Source organism: Triticum aestivum, chromosome 5A (genome assembly GCF_018294505.1).
Source record: "Triticum aestivum cultivar Chinese Spring chromosome 5A, IWGSC CS RefSeq v2.1, whole genome shotgun sequence".
Taxonomy (NCBI): Eukaryota; Viridiplantae; Streptophyta; class Magnoliopsida; order Poales; family Poaceae; genus Triticum; species Triticum aestivum.
Genome location: NC_057806.1, coordinates 20,998,636 through 21,016,746, shown reverse-complemented (window position 1 = coordinate 21,016,746; position 18,111 = coordinate 20,998,636). Strand labels below are relative to the sequence as shown.

The 18,111-nt window shown below is 49.1% G+C and overlaps 1 protein-coding gene and 1 non-coding gene across 2 annotated transcripts; both read right to left on the bottom strand.

Annotated features, from left to right (window-relative positions):
• Positions 1 to 5,964: 5,964 nt before the first annotated feature.
• Positions 5,965 to 6,035, bottom strand: TRNAG-GCC (transfer RNA glycine (anticodon GCC)). The gene has a single exon. It is a non-coding gene; the product is annotated as a tRNA-Gly (tRNA).
• Positions 6,036 to 12,526: 6,491 nt separating this feature from the next.
• Positions 12,527 to 15,059, bottom strand: LOC123102056 (cation/calcium exchanger 1). Its single transcript, XM_044523332.1, has one exon. It carries the CDS (start codon positions 14,490 to 14,492, stop codon positions 12,792 to 12,794), a length of 1,701 nt encoding a protein of 566 aa, XP_044379267.1. The 5' UTR covers positions 14,493 to 15,059; the 3' UTR covers positions 12,527 to 12,791.
• Positions 15,060 to 18,111: the final 3,052 nt, after the last annotated feature.

The following is an 18,111-nucleotide window of genomic DNA, read 5'->3' as shown; positions in this document are numbered from 1 at the left end:
GCTTCAACGGTAGCAGCTATGGCGTGGTCGGTTGCAGCTCCGGGTCCAGCGAGGCAGGCAGAGCTCCATGGGCCCACGGCACAACCAGCTGGTCCGGTTGCCATTAATACAAGCCGTCGTGTCCTAATTGTCCGATCCCTGAAAGAGGTCATGCCCAACTGCAAGGGCCTCTTTGATTCACAGGATTGTCAAATTGAAGGAATAGGAAAAATGCAGGAATAGGGTGACATGTCCCATAGTATTCTATAGGATTTGAAAGAATGTTTGATAGCATAGGAAAAACAAAGAAATTCTACAAAGAGGTTTCAGTGGATGGAAATTTTTCTCCAAAATGTAGTACAAATGGATCATTTGAAAAAATTCCTAAGGATGCCAATCCTACGAATTAAACGAGCATCACAGGAAAAATTCCTAAGAGTTTAAATCCTCCAAAAATCCTATGCAATTTCTTTAAATCAAAGAAGCCCCAAGTTTGGAACGCGTTGTGCCTGAGCATTAGCATCAACATCATCCATCCATCCATCTGACTTGTACAGCTCATGACATGGAAAATGCATCAAAATTAACGGTCAAAAAGTATGTGGGGTCATCATAAGGAGGAAGTAGAATGATCAGATAAGTTCAGACCATCATGATCAAGGTCTATACTAGACCATTCATTTATTTTTTTTGAAACCAGGCAAAAGATTTGCCATTTTCATTAAATAAGAGAGGAGGTTCAGACATATGTCGCAACGCGACCAAAAGAAAAGACTACTCTCGCAACATAAGACTACTCAAATGCTTGGCCCCCGCCAAAGTCCACATGTGGGCCTCTTCTTTAATTCTCGTGACGATAATTGTGGTCGGAGTCGCGGCGTTGCGAAAAATTCTGGCATTTCGTTCTTTCCATATCTCCCATGAGACAAGCATCATAACAGAGGCAAGAGCCTTTCTGTTATGATCCGCGTTGCTCACGCCTTTTGCCACCAAGATCGAACAGAAACTTCATTTCGCCAAATCATTGGTGAGCAGTCGTGTATTCCCAGCCAAATGGTAATCTCGTTCCAAACTCTATTCGTGAATCTACACTGAAATAGTAGGTGGGCAGCAGACTCTTGAACTTGCTTGCAAAGGGGGCAAAGGTTGCAATTGGGCCATCCCCGTCGAGACAAGCGATCGGCCGTCCAGACTCGGTTCTGGAGAACTAGCCAAGCAAAGAACTTGCATTTGGGAGGAGCCCACATCTTCCAGATCATGGAAGTATTGGTACTGTAGGTGAGTCCCGCAAATTGCGCCAAGTAAGCCGAGGACGTCGTGTACTCTCTGTTGGTTGTGAATTTCCACGAAATAGTATCTTGTCTATCTTGGCTTAGGGTGACACCGGCAACCATCTCCCAGAGGTTGGCGAACTCCTGCAAGTGCGTCAAGGTGAGGCCCTGTGCGGTGTTGATCTGATGGATCCAAAAATTGTTGTCCAAAGCCTTGCTAACCACACAGTTCTTCCTTTTTGAAATCTCAAAGATTTTAGGCGCGACATCTTTGGGTCGAAGACCATTCAGCCAAGAGGATTCCCAGAAATTAGCCTTGTTGCCATCACCAATGGTCACCGTCGTGGCCGCCGCAAAGAGATCTTTATCCTTGTCAGAGCAAGGTGTTCCCATCCGAGCCCACGGTTTTGGCGGGTCTGCCCACTCAAACCACAACCAACGGAGGCGTAGAGCAGTAGCAAATTTTTCCAGGTTGAGCACACCTAGACCCCCATGAACTTTGGGCTTGCAAACTAGATCCCAGTTCACCTTGCACTTGCCTCCCGTCACCTTATCACATCCTGCCCAGAGATAGGCACGTCTCAGACTATCAATCTTTTTCCTCACTTCAACAGGAAGGTCCAGCGGGGTGAGGTGATATATCGCAATCGCCGTAAGCACAACCTTGACCAGGACGATGCGCCCTGGGGTAGCCACATGAACGGCCGACCAGGGCGGGAGCTTGGCAGCCACCTTATCTTCTAGATATTGGAAGTGGATGCGCTTTAGTCTTGCAACCGAGAGCGGTAGGCCAAGATATCTCATGGGAAAGGTGGCCCGGACCGCCGGGAAGGCCTGGAGAATGCCATCCAAATCGATGTTGGCACAACGGATGGGAGCCACATGACTTTTGTTATAGTTGGTGACCAGACCGGTAACTTCACCAAATGAGCCGAGCGTGGATGCCAAGAACTGGATATCCTCCTTGATAGGAGCAACAAAGATGGCCGCATCATCTGCATACAGGGAAGCCCGGGTGGGATTACCTCGGAGGGGGTGTAGTTTGCCTTGCTCAGTCGCCTTAGCTAGGATGTGATGGAGCGGGTCAATGGCCAAGACAAAGAGGAGGGGGGATAGGGGGTCCCCCTGCCTAAGTCCACATCCGTGCAAAATGGGGTCCCCAGGCACCCCATTTAGAAGAACTCTAGATGATGCCGTGGATAAAAGGGCGGATATCCAGTCTCGAAAGCGGCTTGGGAAATTATGATGTCTCAATAAATCCATCAAGTAGTCCCATCTAACCGAGTCAAACGCTTTCTTGATGTCTAGCTTGAAGAGCAAGGTCGGTGATTTGTTGCGGTGGAATCGACGTGCCAAGTTTCGGACGTACATAAAGTTATCATGGATGCTCCTTTTCTTGATGAAAGCACTTTGCGTGTCGGAAACGAGGGTGGACATATGAGGAGCGAGACGTGTGGCCATCATCTTTGCAATGATCTTCGCAGCCGCATGGATGAGGCTTATGGGCCTAAAGTCAGAAATGTCCTCTGCCCCCTCTTTCTTTGGAATGAGGGCAATATTTGCCGAGTTGAGCCAGTGGAGGTTGGAGATGTGGAGGGTTGAGAAGTTGTTGATTACTCTCATAATGTCCGGCCTGACGATGTCCCAACATTCCTTGAAAAACACTCCAGTGAAGCCATCTGGCCCCGGCGCCTTATCACTGGGAAGATTATTGATGGCTGCGTGGACCTCCTCTTCGGTGAAGGGGTTGCCTAGCTCCGCAAGGTCAAGAGCCGAATGCGGGATGCAATCCCAGTTAAAGTCCTTGGCACGCGGGGGGGGCTTCCCAATAGCCTTAGAAAAGTGTTGCCGGATGATTTCTTTCTTGTGGTCATGGTGTGTGGCCCACCCATTATTGTGTTTGAGATGGTGAATGAAGTTCTTCCTTCTACGGTGATTGATGCGGAGGTGAAAAAAGCGAGTGTTAGCATCTCCCTCTTTGAGCAACGTGATTCGCGAGCTTTGCCTTTTCCGTGCTCGTTCAAGAACCGCCAAGGCTAGGACTTTCCTTTTCAGCTCCTTTCTAAGGTTCCACTCAGCTGGGCTGAGTGTCCTTAGCTCTTGCGCGACGTCAAGGCGAAGAATGATCTCGAGAGCCATGTGTAGCTGGACTTTGTGGTTAGAGAAGATAGCCTTGCTCCAGGCCCGCAGTCGTTGGCTCGTTCGTTTAAGCTTGTGGAAGAGTATCTGGTATGGCTCCGTGTGGGTCATCTCTTCATTCCAAGCATCAATGACCGTTTTCTTGAAATTAGGCATCCTGACCCAGAAATTTTCAAAGCGAAAGGTTTTTGGTCGCTTCGGGCCCTTGTCGCTAGTTAGTAGCAGCGGGCAGTGATCGGAAAGCGAGGATGATAGTGCATGAAGGATGTGAGAGCCAAAGTCAACATCCCAATCATCATTACAGAAAAAACTATCTAACTTGCTCAGTGTCGGGTTGGTCTGCTCATTGCTCCATGTATATTTCCTATTCTGTAGATGTATCTCTTTTAGCCCAGATGAATTGAGGGCGTTTCGGAAGCGAACAAGGCGACTACGGTCAACATTTGAGCGGTTTTTGTCGCAGGCACGGTAAATCTGATTAAAATCACCTGCGACAAGCCACCTTGTACCCTGTTGTGGTTTCAGGCTTAATAGCTCTTGGAAGAACGCATCTTTAAGGTTGCTTCTTGTAGATCCGTAGACCGAAGTGAATTTGAAGGAGGTGTTGGTGCTGACAAGGGTGATGTTTGCAGAGATACAAAAGTTTCCAACAGAAACATTGTCCAGCTTGATGTAATCTTCATTCCATAGAAGAAGAATTCCCCCTTTTGTTCCATCCGCCGGCTTTTCAACAAAGTTCTTCAGTCTTTGGCCACCCAGAAAAGATGCAAGGAATGGGTCGACCGCTGACAATTTCGTTTCCTGGAGGCACACTAGGTTGCACGGGGTAGCAGCAATGGTCTCGTGGACGGTGGCGCGACGATTTGGGCAGTTAAGACCGCGAACATTCCAGTTTAGAACTGAGAGACTTTCATTCATTGCAAACACAAGCTACATCAGTGCAAGCAGACGACGTACATATTAGCCTTGCCAAGGCAGCAACATCAGGTAGCAATGGATCATTGCTACAAACAGGCACCACTAACACTACGGACATGTCTTCATAATTTAGACAACTAATCATCTAAACTGGGCTACAACATTAAGGAGCAGAGCAGCAGCTTCAGGCAGAAGCAGAAGCAGTTGCCTCGGCAGGGCCGTGGTCTTGGGGCTCCAGGCCAGCATCTCCACCGTGGTCCAGCAGAGCGTCTTCGACTGCTGCGGCAAGGTCACAATCCAGCCTAAATAGTGCTCGGAGAGCAGCAATGGCGATGTCTGGTAGCTGCCCACGAAAGAGGGCCACGTACTTGTTGATAGCAGCCTCAGTGATCATCTCACCCTCTTCCACCACTCCCATGCGCTGGCAAAGCAACCTCTCAGCTAGCTGGGCGATTGGCATTTCTCTGTTCTTTGCCTGCAGTCTTGGGCTGCTACGAATCAGGTTCAGACCTGTCACATCCGCAAGAGTCTTCCTTCTGGTTGTTGGCGGTCTCGGCGGGGTGGAGTTGGGCGTCGGGAGAATGGCGGGAGGCAGTGGCACAAAGAGGGGGGTGCCAGCAGCCTCACCCTGCACCAGCGAAACCGCAGGCACAGGGCCCATCTCTATCTGGTTTTCCACCGTGCAGCCTGTCAGGGCAGGAACATGGAGCGGTGTGCTGGGGCTGGGAGGCAGGGAGCCAGCACGGTGCCACTGCCGCACTGGAGAAGCCCAGCCTGGAGGTGCTTCTGGAGTCACCGGGGAGCCCAGGCACGGAGCTGCCCGCCGGAGCCAGTCAGGGATCAGCGACGACGGCCTCAGCTCGATGATGTCACTGGAAGTGGTCCGCGGTGAGGGTGGCGGCGATCTTCCTTGGTTGTCCTCGTTGCACTGGACGGTGGCCACCTCGCAGGATCGCGAGCGCCGCTCTGGACAGGCCGCCCGGTGCCGGGCCCGCCTGCCCGAGGCCGGGATCACTGCCCCATCAGGAAGGCGCTGGACACGTGCGTTGTCAACCTTCCGGGCGTCCGGCGACAGAGGCTCCAAGCCGCGCCTCCTGCCGCTGTCATAGCGGCCCCTGGAGTCGTGGTCGTCATGGCGCCGGTCTTCACGTGGCCCCCTGCTGCGATCATCATCACGTCGAGGAGCCCTGGAACGGCTCCGAAACAAGCCACGCCAAGAGGACTCCTGACTATCGTTGCGCCTTCCACGCCCATCATGCTCGTCGTCTCTGTCGCGGTCGTCGTTGCGTCGCTCTCGACGGTTGCCCTCATCCTGCCGGTCGCGTGCACGGGACTCGCCGTCCACAACTCCAAGTCTCCAGGTGAAAGGAGGGTGCGTGCGTGGGCGTCGGGGGACCTTGCCGTCCGCGCCAGGGGTGTAGTCCTCGATCAGGTCCAGGTGGAGGGCTGCCGAGCTGCCACGTGGCCAACTCCACACGAACTTAATCTGCAAAGACGAAAACAAATTTGATCACAGTAACCAATGATATAACCTCCATGGGTCACAACTGGATGTTGAACCCCCAGTCTTCGAGTTGCAAGCCGTGGCTATAAAAAACACAGAAAAAATATATAATCTTTTTACTCGGTAGAAAGCAGATGGCAAAAATGGAAAGCATGCACCAGCCGGGAATCGAACCCGGGTCTGTACCGTGGCAGGGTACTATTCTACCACTAGACCACTGGTGCGCCACATCTGGATATTCCATATTACTATATTAGTTCCTATTTGGAAATAAGTACATAGCTGTCGGTTGTTCGTCATTATAGAAGAGCATATATATCACACTTGCTTGATGTGATCCCTTATATGTCCGCGAACGCGTCGGTGGATAGAGTTCAGTGAACCCTATTTCGCCCGGGCAACCACACCCTCATTTTTAAAACCGGATTTCCATGCAAACACATGCACGTGGATCATTGACCGATACAAATACACAACAATGAATTATAGCACACAACAATACAAAAAACATATAGTCCTGATTGGAAGGGAAAAATACATAGCTCAGACATAAATATTATCCATAAGAGCATCTACAACCGGCATTCTCAAATCCTCCTCAAACGGTCGTGGACGCGCCCAGTTAGTGACCGGACAGAAGAGAGAAGGAAAAAAAGTGACCCAGTCGGACCCATCATATCATCCTTATACGTCTGGGCTATCCGCGAACCCTCATATTAAGGACAAATGTAGGGAGGATATGAGGGCTCGTGGACGCGTCCGGTCAGTCCACCACGTAGGACGAGGCCCACCTCAAACCACATTTTCTCTTTCTTTATTTATTCTTTTCTTTTCCTCTCTTCATCTCCATCAATCACGTGCAAGTGACCGGACATATGAGGAAGAAAATGAGGAGTGTGGCTGCATGGACGGACAAATAGAGGTTCAAAACGGGCACGCCCGATTACTGACCAGGCATGTCCGCAAACGTTTAGGGGGTCATATTTGGTAAGTCTGGTTTGTATATGCTGTAAGGGCATAGTTGAATCATAAAACTTAATGATTTTTGATGTGGATACACATATGCTCCACAAGATCATTGAGTAGTTGCGCGCGCGCCTGTTGATCTTTAAGTTGTCGACGCATCTCTAGTAAGTTGACAACATGCACTGCATCTTGTTCTCGGAGGAGGACTTGTACTCCGGACTTCACAAAATCATGTGTACTAGCACGATCACCCTCATCCACTACAATCTTGTTGTGCAAGATTACACAACAAGTCATCACTAGATCTCATATATTTGCAGCTCCACGAACAATACCAATGAGCTTCGAGCACTCCAAATGCCCACTCCACATCTTACTTAGCACCTTCTTACACGTGTGCAAAGAGACACCTTTTGTTATTATTGGGGCTAGAGATAGTATTCCGAAACGTCGTTCACTGAGGATAAATATCATCAACAAGGTAGTACTCCATGGTGTCCTCATAGCCCTTGATTGTGTAGTTGCATGGTTGGGCATCCCTATCACAAATTATCTTGAACAATGAAGATCATTGATGCACGTTGATTCCCTTGTGAGACTATGGCATGCCATATAAAGTATGTAAAATTCATAAGTCTTTTGATGCCACTTCTTCAAGTATGAAGGTGACCTCTTTGTGTAACCTTGGTATTTCCCGCGCAAACCTATCGTGCAGTTCTTTTATTGCAATGCATGCAGTCAACTGAACCCAGCATATCTGGAAAACTTCTTGATGCTCCAATTGCCAATAACTTTCCATGTCCTTGGCATTTGGTTCTCTCAAGTACTCAGGTTCAAACACCTTCACCACGGTATACGCAACTTCACTATTGCCTCAGAGCATGTACGCTTTCCCATTCGACTGACCTCATCAGCGACATCCCTGGTTTGTATCACATACAAACATCGTCAGAGCAGTCATGCATTTCTGCATAGAAGAGAACGACAGGTGTCCACAACATTTCTTCCTTGGCACGAAGTAAGGATCATATGCCTTCACACCCTCCACTACGCACAGGAACAAATGTTTGATCATCCATAAGTGATGCAAAAAAAGCACACTGAATACATATTTGTTGTAGAGATCTTGTTGTCCCTTTATCCTATCACGGGCCACAACTATCCTGCCTGGCATCGAACCCTTGAAGTTGAGAACATGCTCCTCTTGCTTCTCCATGTCTTCAAGGATGCTCATCATCACCATCAGGTCTTCATCTTCGTGGTCATCAATGTATGAATATGACGAATTGATGAACTCCTTGATAATGAACTCATCAAGCTATGGGTAAGCAAACTCATCCTCCAATAAATCCATCGTTTAGCTACAAATGCACAAAAATAACCTAAAAACTCTTAACATTTCATCAAAAACTAGACATGCAAGGTATATGTTAGGTGGAGTAGGACGCACCAGGGTGGCGGTCGCATTTGGTGCAAGAAGGACGTCTGGACGAACGATGGACGGTTTTGCGGGTTAGGGCCGGATGGGGGATGGCGACAAAGCTATGGCGGGGGAGTAGAACGGGCAAAGGGCAGAGCGGATGAGGACATAACAGAGAGGAAGATGGTAGGTTGGGAAAGGATGGAGGTCGATTTAGGGGATTTGATGTGGGTCCGGCATGGTGGACATGTCCAGGCGGCCCCAAATCTGCGTGTATATGGGCTAGGTTTGAAGGATACCAGATAACTCGGGCATACGGAATGGGTATGGGGGACCAGGTCGGATGGCAGACATATGGGGGGTTAGGGCGTCCGATTGAAGATGATATAACAAGTAGCGACCACACGTGTACTGAGAAAATTTCTATGATTACAGTATTTTCTAAATTATAACTATTGGTTCTAAGAATTTAAGATAAATAAAAATGAAAGACACACATAAACACATATGTATGTACAAATTGTACATGTACATTCCGAAGAGGTTCACAACCTTTTTGGAAAACAATGATAAAACAAGATAATGTATGGTATGTAATCTAAAGACATTTTTTGGCGTCATGTTATTGTAACTTATCATGGATTAATTGTTAGTCGTCAATGACTTGATATTTTCTCAAGTCTTGACCAACGACGTCGGCATGTTGTTATGATTAAGTGAAGAGGTTTTGTGGAGGTGTTGCAGTTGGGTCTACCAAGTTCTCAGTCAACTAAGTCCTAAGCGGGTGGTAATTCATCCTAGATGGCTGGGTTGGAAATGATCATATACGAGAAGCACTTTGTGCGCTTTGCTGCACCGCTTGCATAGATGGAATGCGGCATCCTTGTATGTATACGCCAGGACAACCTATCACACTCAACGCACATACATACATCAATTTTGGCTTGCTAAGTTAAACATCAACGACATGTAAAAACGGTTTGGCAACCCCCTATTATGATAGTATTGATGGCAATAAAACTTCATCATATTATCATGGAGAAACTACAGCTGATCATTACAAAACATAAGCACAACAAAATACTACACGACAACCCAAAATCAGAGATAAAAAACAAGGGTTTCTCTCCCATGCCATGGCAAAACAACGAAGAAAACACCATGGACCACCAATCCACGCAGACAAGCAAAGGTTGCCCATGAGCAGACGACCGTCATAAAAGCAAGCATCAGTGGTTCACGATAAAACAAACACACGGCAACCAATTAAAAAAACATCAAACATCAGTCCAGATCAAAATCATGAAGCCCGTGAACAACAAGCCACTATAATGTACTAACACACTCTAAAACAACAATTGACAAGAGCCATACAATCGAATGCAAGAGGAAGGCAAAACGAAAAAATCTAGATACTCAAAGGAAAATGAGAAAAAGCGACACCCCCGGAAAAACAACGAACAAAGAAAGGAAAAAAACACTAGTGCCAGCCGATGAGGTCTCATCCACCTAACACCCAACCGAAAAAGACAGGTCCCAGCAAGCGAGGTTGCAACCGCCGAACGTCTAGCCGCCGAATGACCGGCTTGGAAAGACGTTGCTCTTAGAAGCGTGCTCGCAGCCGTCGAACACCCAACCGGGAAGAACGCCAAACTTCCCTCAAGCCTCCTACTCCTAGCAACCAAGATCTTGTGGAGCCGCTTCTGCGCCCAACCACCTCTGATTTTTTTCCTCTTCACCTCCGCGCGGTCTTCTTTTTTTAGGTCAAGCAAAATGCTTTATTACGCAACAACTTGGGAAGAATCGCCCATAAAAGAAGCAGCTACATCAGCTGGAAGGTCATCATCCAGTACAATAACCTCACCCGCAGCGAGTGACAAGCCGATCTTAGCTAGATTGTGGGCAGCCGTATTGGCTTCTCTCTTACAATGAGCAAATACACAGGAAGCAAACCATAGCCGCGCTTGTACTTTGACATCCTCAATCACATGGGTTTGCCTGGAGAAGTCTGGAGCTCGCCGATTTAAAGCTTGTTGCACCAGGAGCGCGTCCGTTTCCACAGTAAGCCGCAACACCCCTAGTTCGGCCGCTACGTCCAGCGCTTGCTCGACGGCTTGCAGCTCCGTGTCAAATGCCGAGGCTACGTGATCAACCCGTCCCGCTCGTGCAGCTACCACGTGCTCCATAGAGTCACGAATGATCACGCCCATGCCCCATGCTGGCTTCCCGGGTTATAGGCACCATCGACATTCAGCTTCAGCTCATCCGGCGGCGGCAGGGACCAGGCCTGAGGGATCCCGCTGAGCTTGGGAATTTTGCATAAACACCCCAGGTATTTCGCAGCCGTGCATGCAGCCCTACACACGAACTGGTCGTGATCCATGGGCTTCTCCCCTTCACGCACCTTGTTCCTCTGGTTCCACCATTGCCACCACATTACGATGACCTACATCCTCTCATTCCGGGGCCTGCCATAAAGTGTCCATGGTCTCACCCACAGACTCGCAGTTTGAGAGTTGCAGCCTAATATGTTCGAGTTCAAGCTTCAACCACACCGGTTTGACCTCACTACAGTCAACGAAGAGGTGTTTCCCTGACTCATGTCTCGCATTGCACATGAAGCACCTGTGGTCTTCAATATTCATTCCTCTTTTCGCCAGGATGTCCTTTGTGGCGATCATGTTATGAGCCATCCGCCATACAAAATGTCTGATTTTCCCCGGGCACGGAAGCTTCCAGATCCTTTTCCATCTCACATCACCGCCGCCATCTAGGTCGCCAACAGCTTGTGGCTCGCCTGTCTGACCCTCGCCGGAGTGCTCGGAGAACACTCGTTGTAGTTTGTAGGCTTGCTTAACAGAGAACAGTCCTTTGCTGTCAAAATGCCATGCTCGGAAATCCTCGGCTCCATCCCGAAGTGGTAGCTGAAGGATTAAGGCGGCATCCTCCTCCCAAAACATGTCTCTTATGAGCTCCTCGTCCCACTTCCCAGTGGTCGGATCGATGATTTCGAACACCTTAGTTAACAAACTGCTCCCTCTAGGAGTCACAACTTTCGTGGGCCAAGCCCTAGGGATCCATGGATCATCCCATATATGGATATTTTGTCCATCACCAACCCGCCAAATCACACCTTTTTTGATGAGGCCAATTCCATGTGTAATACTCCTCCAAGCATATGACACATTGGCGCTCAGATCCGCTTCCAACACATCACAGTTCGGGTAATACTTGGCCTTCATCATCTGTGCACAGAGGCTATCCGGTTGCTGGATGAGTCGCCACACCTGCCTTGCTAACATAGCAATGTTGAAGTCATGTATATCTCTGAACCCAAGTCCTCCTTTGCCTTTGGATTCAGTGAGCTTCTGGCAGCCCACCCAGTGCACTTTGTTTTCATATTCCTGTTGGTTGCACCAATACCGACCTATCATTGCACTCAACTCATCACAAAAGGTCTTCGTTAGGTAAAACACTGACATGGCAAAGGTGGGGACTGCCTGTGCGACTCCCTTAACTAAGATTTCCTTTCCCTGACGAGACAGAGTGCGCTCGTTCCAGCCCTGCATATGATTCCATATAGCATCCCTCAAGTAAGCAAACGCCTTCCTCTTCGATCGCCCAATATACACAGGGAGCCCTAGGTAATTTTCATTATACGCTTCACTGGTGATGCCGAGAGTATCCTTTACACTCTGTTTGGATTGCGTCATACTGTTCTTACTGAGCATGATAGCAGATTTTTCCTGAAAAATGCACTGTCCCGAACACCTTTCATATACCGCAAGGATTCACCTCAATTCCCTGGCTTCATCCTCCCTCGCTCTCATCAACAGAACCGAGTCATCGGCAAAAAATAGTTGAGAGATTGAGGGAGCCCCTGCACAGACTTGAATGCCGTTCATTGTTCCCCTTTGTTGCGCATCCTTGAGCATCGCTGACAGCCCTTCTGCACATATAACAAAAAGGTATGGCAAAATTGGGTCGCCCTAGAGACGCAACATGACAAGAACACATGGCCCATTGACGGCCCTTGGGGCGAGGCGTGCGATACGTGGTCAACACCGACAGACCAGTGAAGAAAGAAGGAAAACAACCTCCAGAGTGCTGTGGGCTCTTGAAATCGCTGCCCTGAATCGACTCGTATCACTCCACCATACCAACCACCTACCAACAAGCCCATCCATCCGCAGATAACTCCACAAAACACAAGAGGTTGATCAAGTGGACCAAGTTTCAAATTAGAGACCTCAATTGATTGAGAGAGTTTATAGTGAATTAAAGCATTTACTCATAGTATGTACCTGTACTTTACATGGCAATTAACAATTATAGACAAGTACTTCATCCCCTTTTTCCTATATCATACTTAATTTACAACAGATAACAAAGAATGACTTTGTTTTGTGGCTTTACATATCCACATGCATGCATTGCCCTCTCACAACTGAAGTGTCACGAGCGTGTGTGAGAAGCAGCCAAGCCAAGCCAGCTCCATCACTTCCGCACCAACCTACGTACTACTACTCTTTTAGCCTCAGGATCTTGTTCGATCTTGCCGCTGCACCATCAAATCAAATCCGACAGTCCTCAATCACTGTCTCGGTAGGAGAGAATCTAGGCTGAGGACGCCGACGGCGTCGGCGACCCGGACGGCGATGAAGCAGAGGTACACGGCGAGCAGCCCGGCACCGAGCGTGACGTCCAGCCTCATCCCCCTCGCCGGCAGCACCACCAACGCCCACGCCAGCCCGCCCACCAGGAACGCCACCGTCACGTACGTCGCCGCATCCACCGGGATCCTGTACGGCTCCGGGTACCGCGCCCCCGCCGCCAGTGCCATCGACAGCCCCAGCCCCACCACCGTGTTGAACGCCGGCCCGGCGTAGCACCCCGCCACGGCCGTCTGGGCGCCCGCCGCGCCGTCCTGCGTCGCCATCGCCACGTCCGCGACCATGTCGCCGAGGGAGTTGCCCCACGCGAGCACGGTGACCCCCAGCACGCTCGCGGGGACGCCGACGATGATGCCGGTGGACACGAGGAGGGCCACGAGCTCCCGGGCCAGGAGGTAGGACCAGAGGATGGACATGAGGAACCCGCCGCTGAGCCACACGAGGCGGGCGTACCGGCCGTGTGGTGGTGCCGCGGCGTCCGTGGTCGCGGCCGCGGCGATGGCGAGGAGCGTGCCGGTGAGGGTGCCGGCGAGGAGCGCGGTCGGGCTGGTCGGGGAGGTGACTACGGCGAGGAGGAGAGGGCCGAGGAGCGCTGACGTGATGGCATACGGCCTGGACCAGCGGTGCCCGTCGATGTCCGGGATGGTGAGGCGGCGCGGGAGGTAGAGCGGCGCGTGGACTGCGGCCAAGAGGCCGCTGGCGAAGGTCCTTGGTGGCTGCTTGGAGGATACGGTGACCGGGAGGAGGAGCGGGGCGGCGAGGTCATCGGAAGGCTTCATTGTCTTTGTGCTGTCGTCGTCGGCGGCGGCGGAGCAGCAGTGCGACGTCGAGACGAGGAGGACGTAGGCGGCGTAGAGGGAGAGGAAGCACGCGGCCGCCCACACCGTGACCGTGCCGGCGACCAGCACGGCGAGGAGGTAGCAGAGCGCGACGAGAAGAAAGCACACGTCGCGCACGAACCCGCTCCGCTCAATGACGGCGCCACCGCGGCGAGCGGCGACGATGGCGACCACGCCGGCGACGACGGTGGACACGAACAGCGCGCCGCCGAGCGCGCCGCTGAGCCCCACGTCCCCCGCCTCCCCGCCGTCGGACGCGAACGCCACGACGCTGGAGAGCACGTCGGGCGCGCCGTTGCCGAGCGAGAGCAGCGTGACCCCGGCCACGGCGGGCGGCAGGCGGAGCGCGGCAGAGAGGCCCTCCAGCGAGGCGCAGAAGTACTCGGAGGCGGTGTCGCCGAGGAGGTAGAAGAGAAGGAGCAGCCAGAGCGCGATCGCCGCGCCGCCCAGCCACGGCGACCACCACCAGAGCCCCTCCTCGTCCTCCCCGCACGCGCAGTAGAAGAGCGCGAGGTAGTCGACGTACCCGGTCGGCGCGCACGGCGGGTGGGACGACGAGCGGAGGTACCGGCACCGCGCGGCGCGGCCCTCCAGCGCCTGCAGCTCCGCCTCGCAGCTCCCCGGCTCCCGCCCTCCGGCGCCCGAGCCGAAGAAGAAGGTCCCGCCGTGCTGCGTGCGCAGGGAAAGGCATATGACGACGAGCAGGAGCAGCAGGAAGGAGGCGCTCGCGGTCACGGCGGCGGCATTGCGCCTGCTCTTGTACATCCTCTGCAAGAAAGCCATGGCGTTGATGTCCGGAGCTCAGCTCAGCTACTGTAATCGAATACGGCGGTGGAGCTCAGCTGAGGTACAGTAATGCTGTGGCGCCATGCATGGCCGCGGTGGAGCTCGCATGTCTTGTAGCATTGGTCGGTCGGCCCGTGATCAAATCAAATTTGGTTTTGTGGCTGCAGATGAGTACGTTTGTGACTTTGTGTGGACTTTTGGTAGGAAGGGACACATGGCAGCTGAGCAGATCCCTTTTGGAAGCTGCATCATTCTTCTTCCTGGTGACGCGGCAGCCATGTTCCATCTTGCATGCCACATGAGCTTAGAACAATGATGACGATGAGCTTGGGCAGAAAGATAGAAGACGCGAGCTTACAAACTGCAAGCCGAAACCTCATCATCATCAGTTGGTGCTTAATCAGCTGACAAACAAAAATGCTAGACATACGAATGTCAGATCACAAGTGATTAATCAGCCTGCTGCTTTGATTAGGGCACAACGACGGCATGTCAGCATGTGTGTTTGGTCGATGTGGACCATTTCTTTCCTAATAACACAAGAAAAATGTCGACCATTCTTTTGAGGAATTAATTGCACAATTATTTCAGATAAGATACGTAGTGCAATTATTCTTGCATCTGCCCAACCTGGTCCATTCATGATTTCTATTGATATTCATAAATTAGCAGCAGCAGCAACAAAACAATTTTTAAGTGTTCCATTCCGACAGAGATCTCAACCAACTTCCGGTGTTCAATGTTGTCTGAGTAATTGTTGCTGATCTTGTCTGAGTAATTGTTGTACCGATGGTTGGAATGTTCCGTCGGCCATGCCATGACCCATGAGCTTAGTCATGTAGAACAATCATGATTGATGATGCTACTTAGGCAGATATCATCGACACGCATTGCAGACGGTACAATTGCAAATTGCAGACAGCTGACAACTCAGCGGCGAGTACGAAGCAATTAGCTCCATCGATCCAAGTCAGATGAACGGGTGATTAGCCTGCTGCGCACTGTTTTGGTTACCGGTCGAAATTTCAAGATTTCCCATGGTTACCACGTATTTCCGTGTCCCTCGGTAAATCGCCATACCGAGCAAAAAACATCATTTTTTTTTGAAAATTTTGAATTTAAACACTCGATTTACTATGAAGTACGTAGGATCTAATTAATGCCATGAAAGTTGGTTCTGGCGTGTTAGTAGCAACCTAGTTCATGTTTTGAGAGGTCTCTGGTTCGAATATTTGTTCATTCACTTATTTGAATTCAAAATTCAACTACAAAATTCGCTCGAAATATTCTCGGTCTGCGCAAAAAAGTTTGCCTAATTTGGTTGATATTTATTTCCTGATGTCTTGATAGTTTACTCATGTCAACCCTGATGCTTTACGTCTAGAAAGCATATGTTGATCGCTGATAATTCAGAAGTACGCATCGTCGATCCATGTCAGACCAACAGGTGATTAGCCGGCTGGCTGCAGCTTAGATTAGGGCCGTTGCGGCTGTGTTTGATCGAATCGCTGATAATTTATATAGTGTGCTGAAATTTACTGTCACTTGTTACTATGGAAAGTAATCCTTCGAGGGGCTTGTTCGGGGCATCTTCACCCCGACCAGTAGAGCAAAGAGTTTCTCCTCAACCTACTGAACCTATTGAAAATGAAATTCCTTATGAGTATCCTTCGGGTATGATAGAAAAACTGCTAGCTAATCCTTTTACAGGAGATGGAACAAAGCATCCTGATGAACACCTAATATATGTGGATGAAGTTTGTGAATTATTTAAGCTTGCAGGTATACCTGATGATGTTGCTAAGAAGAAGGTCTTCCCTTTATATTTGAAGGGAGACGCATTGACATGGTATAGGCTATGTGATGATACGAGATCATGGAAGTATAGAAGATTGAAATTGAAATTTCATCAAAAATATTACCCTATGCATCTTGTTCATCGTGACCGCAATTATATATATAATTTTTGGCCTCGCGAAGGAGAAAGCATCGCTCAAGCTTGGAGGAGGCTTAAATTAATGTTATATTCATGCCCCAATCATGAGCTCCCAAGAGAAACAATTCTTCAAAAAATTTATGCTCGGCTTTCTGAAAATAATCGCACCATGCTCGATACTTCCTGTGCTGGCTCTTTTATGATGAAGACTATTGGATTTAGATGGGATTTATTGAATAGAATTAAACGCAACTCTGAAGATTGGGATCTCGACGAAGGTAAGGAGTCAGGTATGACACCTAAGTTTGATTGTGTTAAATCTTTTATGGATACCGATATTTTCCGTAAGTTTAGCACTAAATATGGACTTGATTCTGAGATAGTAGCTTCTTTCTGTGAATCTTTTGCTACTTATGTTGATCTCCCTAAGGAGAAGTGGTTTAAATATTATCCTCCCATAGAAGTAAAAGTAGCTGCACCTATTAAAGTTGAAGAAAAGGTTGTCACTTATAATGATCCTATTGTTCCTACTTGTTATGTTGAGAAACCACCTTTCTCTGTTAGGATAAAGGATCATGCTAAAGCTTCAACTGTGGTTCGTAAAAGCAATATTAAACCATATACACCTCCTGAGCAAGTTAAAGTTGAACCTAATATTGCTATTGTTAAAGATCTCTTGTCTGATAATATAGATGGGCATGTTATTTACTTCTGTAATGAAACTGCTAGAATTGCTAAACCCCGTGATACAGATAAACCTAGACCTGTGGTAGGCATGTGATGACCCACAAGTATAGGGGATCTATCGTAGTCCTTTCGATAAGTAAGAGTGTCGTACCCAACGAGGAGCAGAAGGAAATGATAAACGGTTTTCAGCAAGGTATTCTCTGCAAGTACTGAAATAAGTGGTAACAGATAGTTTTGTGATGAGATAATTTGTAACGAGCAACAAGTAACAAAAGTAAATAAAGTGCAGCAAGGTGGCCCAATCCTTTTTGTAGCAAAGGACAAGCCTGGACAAACTCTTACATAAGGAAAAGCGCTCCCGAGGACACATGGGAATATCGTCAAGCTAGTTTTTATCACGCTCATATGATTCGCGTTCGGTACTTTGATAATTGGATATGTGGGTGGAATGGTACTTGGGTGCTGTTCTTACTTGGACAAGCATCCCACTTATGATTAACCTCTATTGCAAGCATCCGCAACTGCAACAAAAGTATTAAGGTAAACCTAACCATAGCATGAAACATATGGATCCAAATCATCCCCTTGCGAAGCAACGCATAAACTAGGGTTTAAGCTTTTGTCACTCTAGCAACCCATCATCTACTTATTACTTCCCAATGCCTTCCTCTAGGCCCAAATAATGGAGAAGTGTTATGTAGTCGACGTTCACATAACACCACTAGAGGCTAGACAACATACAATTCATCAAAATATCGAACGAATACCAAATTCACATGACTACTAATAGCAAGACTTCTCCCTTGTCCTCAGGAACAAACGTAACTACTCACAAAGCATATTCATGTTCATAATCATAGGGTAATAATATGCACAAAGGATCTGAACATATGATCTTCCACCAATTAAACCAACTAGCATCAACTACAAGGAGTAATTAACACTACTAGCAACCTAATAGCACCAATCCCGGACTTGGAGACAAGAATTGGA

Excerpts from the sequence above, each read along its gene's own strand:
- LOC123102056 (XM_044523332.1), bottom strand. The coding sequence starts at position 14,492 with ATGGCTTTCTTGCAGAGGATGTACAAGAGCAGGCGCAATGCCGCCGCC.